Consider the following 9,302-nt stretch of genomic DNA (forward strand, 5'->3'; position numbering starts at 1 on the left):
GTGAATGTGTGTGTGAATGTGTTTGTGAATGGGTGAATGTGAGAGCGCTTTGAGTGGTCAGTAGACTAGAAAAGCACTATCTATCTATCTATCTATCTATCTATCTATCTATATATATCTACAATGTAGACATACATATATATGTATGTCTACATTGTAGAGATGTTAACATTACCAAATAAAAGTTTTTTCTTTGTTCTTTTCGCATGTTGTCCAGAGTTTGTGCTCACCGTTATTTGACCATCAGGTGATGTTATCATAGTCTGTGTCCAGATTTAATTAAGGAGTGACTCAGGTAGCCAAATCCAGACAGACATAATCAGTTTAGATACCAGCAGCCTGAGCACAAGAGCTCATTTGTGGATTGCATCCTTTGCAGCTGCCGCTTGCCACTTTTGCAAACAGACACATTTAACAAATTAAGCCTGATTAAATTAGAACATTGTCATACCAGATGGAGAGCCAGGAGGAAACCACAGTTGAAAACGGCGAGGAAGAGTGCCACACACCAAATGGAGAAGGCCGAGAGGAGCAGGAGGAAGACGGAGAGACAGATGAAGAGATGGTGGTGGATGGCGGCATGGAGGATTGGAATGGGTTTATTTCAGGAGGGAGAGTGTTGGGTGAAGCAGAGGACGGGGAGGTGGTCTCTGAATGGAGACCTGGTGAACCGGTGACCCCACAGCATGTCTTACAGCTGGACAGTTACACTGAGGGTTAGTCAACTTTTTTTACAAGCAGTTAATGTTCCTCAGAACATGAAATAACCATGAAATAATAATTTGCATTCTGTGAACACTTTTTTTATCAGTGGTTCAGTGTTTGAAATATGAGCTGTGAGTATACAGTGTGTTTATATGGGGAAAGGAGAATGTGGCTGAGAGTACTAAGAGACACAGGTGTTATTGTTGAAAATGGAAGGGGTAGGAAACAAATACAAAATACAATACAGTCCAGTTTAATTAATAGTATAAACCATTCCTTGTTTTGAGATTTATAGTGTTTATATTTGGAGACAGCCACAGATGTTGATTTAACTGTCTTTGGTGAAGTACACAAAACATTGTGTAAAGGGGTGTCCACATACTTGAAGGTACTTCTGGTGCTGAGCTAATTTTCCTGGTTTGGGCTCGTTCTAAATCCAGACCTAATAAACCTTAATGAAACCTAATGAAAGGGAAAAATCACAAAACTGTTTCACAATGTTAGATGTGCAAACAGCCATTCAATGGCCCGATCAGGGCCTTTGAGCCTAGAGGTAGATGTGGCTAGCCCCTTCATGCCATAAGGCTAAAAGACAGATAAAAGTGTGGCAACAGATTTGCACAAAATTCAAGCAACATTTTCAAAATGTCGATAAAGCGTTATTGCAAAATGTCAATTTTACATATTTTTTTAATGACAAAATTTCAGTGCTTTTTATCAATTATGGTTTATTGACTTACATATAAAACAAACCTCAAGCTCTGCTTTCTTTCACTTGTGTAACATTTCAAAAATAAGACATAGTCTAAGTAATAAGATAAGATAAGTCATTTACAACTATGGTTATTGTAAAATGACATGTGTCTGTTTCCATTATTGCTGTGCATCTCTCCCCCTCTCTCCCTCTCTTCCCTGCTCTCTTTCTCTTTCCTTTTTTTCGTGATTGTATTTCAGTTGTTATTTATGACATGTCCATCCTGGAAGAGGGATCCCTCGTCATCCTTTGCCGCTCTTCCTGAGCCCCCCCCCCATTACAAGGGAGTTTTTCCTTAGGTGATGTGAGGGTCTAAGGGCAGCAGGATGTCGTACACTGTAAGGGCCTCTGAGGGGAACCGTGTTTTGTGAAAAGGGCTTTATTAATAAAACTGACTTGATTTGACTTGACATAGACATAGTCTTTAGTCCAAGCTGTTGTTTTTCTCCCATTTTGCTGTACAGTCAGTTTTGTTGAAGTCTCTGTTGGGCTGACACTTTCCTCTGTAGGGTCAGCCTCTGGTGAATCTCTAGCTCTCCCTGAGCAGAAAGAAAGGCGTGTTGCATTCCACCTTCTTCCATCACTCAGGAGACAGGGACACAGTCAAGGGATCACTGAACTGAGTCTCTCCCTTTCCAATGTGGAAAGGTTTCCGCACTCTGACCTGAGCCCCAGCAGTGACTTTGTGGGGCCTAGCACCTCTCTTGGTGTCCGTGTTTCTTTTACTTTTAGCCTGTTGTACCCCTGGGGCAGCCTCTAGCTCACCTGCTAGAGTGTGCACCCCCTATGCTGAGGACTTTGCAGCGGCCCAGGTTCGATTCCAGCTGTGGCCCTTTGCTGTATGTCATTCCCCCTCTCTCTCCCACATTTCCTGTCATTCTACAGCTGTCCTATCAATAAAGAGAAAAATCCCCCAAAAATACACTTTAGCCTGTTGTACCCCAACTCTGGCCCTGATATGTTCATACTTCCCTCTGTCTCAAGGAGGTGGCAAGATATTGAGTTTTGTCCACATCGCTCTCTTCCTCAGAAGCTGAAAAGGGGACTCACTGGTTGTAGCATGGGTCGTGGCACGATAGCTGTGAAGCATCTCGGTGACCACAGGCTTCCAGGGAAGCTAGGACGCTTGTGCCGCCTGAATATTGTCCTTCAGCACTCTGTTAAAGTGTTCAACACACCTGTTTGCCTGAGGCTGGTGCACACTGGTGATGTGCTTGACGCCGCTTTCCCTCGGGAAATCAGCAAAGGTGGAAGACGTGAACTGTGGCCCATTATCAGTTTTAATAGTGCAGGGATTTCCTTCATGAGCAAAACCAGAAGCCAGGAACGTCATGATGGTGGTTGTAATTGCAGTGGGCGTATAGGCTACTTCTGGCCATTTACTGAAATAATCCACGAGGGTGATGGCAACTCTGCAGTCATAGGCTCCACATTCAAATGGACCCACAATGTTGACTGGCACATGTTGGAATGGGAACCCAGGAAACTCCACAGGTTGTAATGAGGCAGGAAAAGTCTTGGCTGTCTTGTCACATGCCTGGCAAATTGGGCATGATGACAGACCAGTATGAACAAGGTCATCCATGTGAGGCCACCAGTATAGCTCTCTGAAATGCTGTTTTGTGTGAACCATGCCCTGGTCCCTTTCATGAGCTAGGTGCACAATCCGCTTTCGCAGAGACTTTGGGACTACCAGGGAAGATCAGTGGTGTCTCCAAAGTGAGTAAGGCTGTACCTCACCTTGAATTGACTTTTTCCCCCTAGGCTATCCTGAACTAATGATTTGTCATAGTTGCACAAACTCAGAGCAATCCTTGCATTCAGCTTTGAAATCAGGTAGGGGCAGTGCAGTCAGGAGAGGGGATATTTCAGCTATCTATGCCACCAAGTCCTGCTCAGACTCTGCAGCAGTTCTGGTGTCGTTGACAGGAAATTCAGTATTATTCAATATTCACTATTATCAGTATGCGGCTGTGTCAGGACAGCACCTAACCCATAGTCTGAGGCGCTTGTAGTAATGAATGTCGGCAGGCTGGAGTTGTAGATTGCAAATGCTGGGCTATTCAGGAGCATTTTTTTGAGCTTAGCGAAGCTTTGATCTGCTGCATCAGTCCACTGAAGCCAAGCCGAAGTGAACTCATGTGAACCGAAATAGTCCATCATTGGTTATGTAGGTGGTGAAGTTGCTATGAAGATTGAGAGGCAACTGATGGTAAGCAGAGCTCAAATCAATCTGGCTGTAATGAGTAGCACCAGTTAGTTCTACGCACAAGTCCTCCATATGAGGAAGAGGGTGACAGTCCATTATCACACTCTTATTTGGCTCACGGAGGTCAACACAAACCTCTGCGTTTCCGTGCTACCACTGGGGGACTCACAAATTTAAATGCATCCACTCGTTCTATGATGCCTGCTTTAAGTAAATGTTTCAGCTCAGCTGACACCTCCTTGCAAACAGCAGAAGTCAGCAGTAGACGTCTCAACTTTTGACGTACAGGTTCCACTGTGGGAGTTATTTGTACCTTGTGAATAAACCCTTTAACATACCCAAGGTGATCAGGTGAAGCAGGATCAACATTGTTCACTGTGGATCTTGGGGTAGTGACAGCAGAAGCTTTTGCATTGTCCTCTTTGGTTTAGTTCACTTTGCCACCAACAATTCTAAAGTTGAGTGCTTTAATTAGACCCAAGCTCAGCAGGGGTGATCCAGCTTTAACTATGTAGAGGGAGGCTGGGACTGTGCTGGCTTGATCTGGAATGGAAACTGTAACTGGTAGGCAGCCAATGACAGGTAAGTCAGCCTGTAAATTGTCTCAGTATAGATACAGATGCACCGGTATCTACAAGTAGCTCAAGGATGTGAGGATTTCCTTGTGGAACTTCAATGTTGACATTATAGGTAATTTTATCAAAAGCCACAGTCGCAAGCTTGACATCATCGACACTCTTGTTTTTAACTGCTGCCTCCACCTGGCATGCGATTGCAAAGGCTTTGTTCAGTGTGAGATTTTTCTCAAGGAGTAACTTTTCCCTCGAGAAGTAACATTGGCAATGAGCTGATCTCTTATCATCTCACTTTCCATTCATCCATACGGTGTAGCTAAGGCTCTCAAAGCTGCCACATACTGCTTCGCGATTTCATAAGTTCTTTGAAGGCGCTGTCTAAATGTGTGTCTGCAAGCTACCACATTTGCTTTAGGAACGAAATGCTTTTCCAGCGCCGCCATGGAAAATGTTTTACCTTGATCTAGCAGAGTGTAGAAGAGTCAAGTCGATTGTAATTATAAAGCCCATTATCACAAAACACGATTTGTCTCAGAGGGCCTATGGGACATCCCTCTGCCTTAGGCCCAACTCCCCAAAAACAACCCCTGAAATGGGGGTCACGTTTCAAATGGCATTGGTGGGTCACCAACATGTTGAAGGAAGGGCCATGGGCTCGGCACTGAAACACTCATCCTTGTCGCCAATTTGTGGTGTCGGTGAATCAAGTAAAGAAACTGGCGTTCTCTTCAACACTTTATTTTTAATAGCGCGTGACACTTGTATTGTACACCTTGCAGTGTGAGTACTTCCTCTCTTCCTATCTATCTTCTGCCACCACACATCTTCTTCGCACCTGTCTCTCACTCAGTACGCTGTCCCAAAGTGACACGTTGTGGTCAGGGAGTGTAACAGCATATACAATAAAGTATGTAACAGTGTAAAACACAACACTGATAGAGTGCATTTAGTAATTTCACGACTATCACTATTGTTATATGATATGCTACTGTTAACATTATTGCTGTGCATCTCTCCCCCTCTATCCCTCTCTTCCCCTCTCTCTTTCTCTCTCCCTTTCTCCTTCCTTTTTTTCATTACCGTAATTTAATTGTTATTTCCAACATCTAGCCCTCTGAGGCAAACTGTGTTTTGAGATAATGGGCTTTATAAATAAAACTGAAATTGAAATTGATCTATTGCACGTCTGTCCATCCTGGAAGAGGGATCCCTCCTCAGTCGCTCTTCCTAAGGTTTCTACCATTTTTTTCCCCCATTACAGGGTTTTTTTTTCTGAGACAATGTGAGGGTCGAAGGGCAGGGGGATGTTGTATGCTGTAAAACCTACTTAGACAAACTCTGTTTTGTGATAATGGGCTTTATAAATAAAATTGAACTGAATATAATTGACATAACCTTTGAGGTTAGGTTGTACAGATTTTAGGGATATGACACATTTTAATTCTCTAAGAAATGACGTCATAGTAAGCAACAATACCAATACAGGTACTGGTGGTCTTCCATTTTAGGGTAGTTTTGCGGTGACGTGTGACGTGTTTTTTACACTTGCCAAAGTGGGGCACTGACTGAAGCAGAGGGGCATTAAGTACGAGAGCTGCTGCAGGCAGACACATCAGCATAGCTTTACTACCTACTGTAATTACCTACTTTGCAGTGTCTTATATTCCTGTTTAAAGTTTAATTTAAAGGATAAATAGAACAACCAATCGTAACACAACAGAGTGACACCACCACACAAATGTAAAATAAAGCATCCATACTTTCTTCAAGAAATTGTTCCTCCAAAAGTAAATAGTAACATAGCAAGAGTAAAGTCAAGACAATTTTATTTATAAGCCCATTATCACGAATCACAATTGGCCTCAGGGCTTTACAGCATACAACACAGACATGCAATAGATGTCGTAAATAACAATTAAATTACAAACACAAAAAAACACACTGCACTTAAACTTCTATGATTTTATACTGAAAAAAAACCTGGATGTGTACATGCCAGCTGGCATATGTAATCTCAATGAAACTGCTAACTTAGCCAATCTTGTTTTGTGTTATCCTCATTACTATCAATTATGGGATGTTGGAACATGGGGGCACTCCCAGAAGTGTTGCTCTCTTCAGTTTCTCCCTGTCATCCAGTGTCATGACTATAAAACTCTGCTGAGGAGGTGAATACTCTTGTTGGCTGTGTGTGGCAGAGTACCTGTGTTCACCAGAGGACAACATCTACAATGTCAACTTCTCTCGCTTCAAGATCAGGGACCTGGCCAGTGGAGCAGTCATCCTCGATATTAAAAAAAACAGTCCAACAGGTACCTTTTATCTCTTTATTCTTACATGTGTAGAGATGCTTCATGTTCTGAGGAGGAGAGAAAATATAAGACTCAAAGTATTGATATTCTGAGATAACTTGATTAACTATGCTCAAACCTCATGTTATCTTTGGTTGAACTTTACAATGCATTTTTATACAGAGGAAAATAAATTCTCTCAACTTACCTATGTGAATGAAAAAAGAGTAGCAGCAGGAGTACTTCTGGTGCCCCTCAAACCACCACTGCTCATAGAAGGGAATACTCCATAAAAAGGAGGAACTTATAACCAAAAAACTGTGGTATAAAAGATTCAGATCCATGCACTCAGGATGGTTTGAAAAGCATTTGAAAAGGCCTTTAATTCATAAGGTTGGAAACATTCAGATACATCAGCATGTATTGGCTTGCATCTATAATCACTCAGTGTGTAATTTTTTTTCTTTTTCTCTCTTTATTTTTTTCCCCAGAAATTCAAGAAGTCATTGAACTTGATACAAACAGATTCATCCAGTATCATTTCTCCCCAGTGTTCCTGGCCCTCAGAGAGATCGGAGCTACGTAGGTCAAAGATATATACATATATATGTGTGTGTGTGTGTGTGTGTGTGTGTGTGTGTGTGTGTGTGTGAATAAAAGGCAATTCCTTCTGTCCTTGCCTAAAGACAACAACCAATCAAAAAAGACTAACCAGGGATACTACAGTGACTGATTCATATCATTTTTGTTATTTGGGAAGCAAAACTCTGGAGCTCAATATCTCAAAACTGCTCATAACACAAACAGAACCTAACAGTTCTCAGGTGGTAAACAATAAATAAAAGTTCTGAAATCACATGGGATCCCATGGTTTTTCTCTGCCTGTGCAGAAGTCTATCAGGTGTTATGACAGTGGAACCATGTATTAAGTTAATGTAAGTGTTTCCTTAGTGTTGACACTTAGAGCTGACAAGCTGTCTGTCTCTCAGGTTGGAGTTCACGGTGGGCAGCAGGGCGCTGAACCGCTTCCGTCTCATAGAGAGACACTTCTTCAAAAACTTACTGCTCAAAACCTTTGACTTTGAGATTGGCTTCTGCATCCCACACAGCAGGAACACCTGCGAGCACATCTACCGCCTGCCTGAGCTGGACCCAGACACAGGTACCACCTTCACACACAAATAATAAAATGGTTTCAAATGTCACGTAAGGCTCAGTCCATTATAGGAACTGTATTCATATTACCGGGGTATTAATAACCAACATTAATATTTTCTTCGCACATATTGCGATTTCCCTCAATCTTAACCCTTTGAAACCTGTATTGACATTAGTGTTATTGTGCCATTCACAAGCTGTTTAACCCTTTGAAACCTAAACCATTTATTTTGAAAACATGCAGGGAAAAGGCATTGACCAACATGGCAAGAAATGCCCCCTCAGTCATTAAAATGTGATAAGAAAATTATCTACAAATATTTATGAAAAAGAGGGGAGGATTAGTGCTAAAAAAAAGGTAAAATATCAAGAAAACTATTTTTTTAATTATAAAATTTCTATGTTTAAAATTATTTTACAAAAAAATACATGTATTTCTTTCTTTTCAGCACTTTTTTAAAGGTCATTTTATTTATTCATTTATTTATTTATTTATTTTTTTACTTATTTTCAGGTAACTTTCATGAAACTTTTTAACTTTTGACAAGACATTTGTAATGACTTGCTAAGTTGTTTGTTGCCTTCTTGGCATGATTTTGAGAAAAATCAGAGGAACCTGCTCAGGTAAATTATATGAACAGAAAACCATACGAATATTGAGTTGTTATAACCTGCCTTTTTAAGAAGATGTTGCCCTCCCATTTAAACCTTAATACTTCCATGGAACCATAATCACACAGAAGCATGTCACACATTAAAAGTGGAATTAACACATTTTTAAAAAGATGGTGTTATGATGTTTCAATGCTTAGAAGATAAAAAAACACTGTGTGTTGCTCTTAATCTGCATTACACACATCTTACAATGTCTAACTTTCTGAACTTGTTTCTTTTTTGCTTTGTTTAGTTGAGGAAATGATCTCCAGCCCGTTTGAGACTCGCTCCGACAGTTTCTACTTTGTCAACAACAAGCTGATCATGCATCACAAAGCTGAGTACTCCTTTAGCCCACAGAGAGATAGGGATAATGTGAGGGAATACGGAAACAGTCAATGAACGGGTGCAGTATGAACTCTAATGTTGTTCCATTTACAACGCTTACAAATTATGCAGGTTGTATTATTGTTGTTTTATATGAGATGAAAGAAAATCTCAACTATTGTCTAAATCTTGGGATCAGCGATGATTGTTAAATTCAAATATGAAAACGCTGTTGTAGGTTTTTCACCTGCTATGTATACATGCATATTCTTCTTGTAGTTGTGAGAAGATGATTATAATAACTGTGACAAGTAAAAACATCGTGTTCAATTTAAGCCACACCCTTCTGTCACCCACTTAAAAATACAAATAATTTTTTCCTGGCTGCAACACTGTGGAAATATAGATGTACATATAGCTTACATACTACCCATAATTCATTGAACTATAGTTACATATGTAACTCAGTCTGGATTTGAATGTATATTCTGTACACTCCCAGGGAGCATATGAAAGCTAAAATGAAATGTTATGAGTTTGGTTTTTCACAGAGCAGTAATGTAAATGTTCTATATGCAAAACATAAAAATTACACTAAACAAAAATTTAAACACAACACTTGTTCTGAC

At 40.7% G+C, this 9,302-nt stretch overlaps 1 protein-coding gene across 1 annotated transcript; it reads left to right on the plus strand.

Annotated features, from left to right (window-relative positions):
• The first annotated feature begins 335 nt into the window (after window positions 1–335).
• unc119c (unc-119 lipid binding chaperone c) lies at window positions 336–9,289 on the plus strand. Its single transcript, XM_042504309.2, has 5 exons — window positions 336–716; window positions 6,442–6,555; window positions 7,026–7,116; window positions 7,524–7,696; window positions 8,600–9,289. The coding sequence occupies exons 1-5, from the start codon at window positions 455–457 to the stop codon at window positions 8,746–8,748; spliced, it is 789 nt and encodes a 262-aa protein (XP_042360243.1). The 5' UTR covers window positions 336–454; the 3' UTR covers window positions 8,749–9,289.
• Window positions 9,290–9,302: the final 13 nt, after the last annotated feature.

This window comes from Plectropomus leopardus, chromosome 18 (assembly GCF_026936395.1).
Source record: "Plectropomus leopardus strain MGB_pleo_1.0 chromosome 18, ASM2693639v1, whole genome shotgun sequence".
Taxonomy (NCBI): domain Eukaryota; kingdom Metazoa; phylum Chordata; class Actinopteri; order Perciformes; family Serranidae; genus Plectropomus; species Plectropomus leopardus.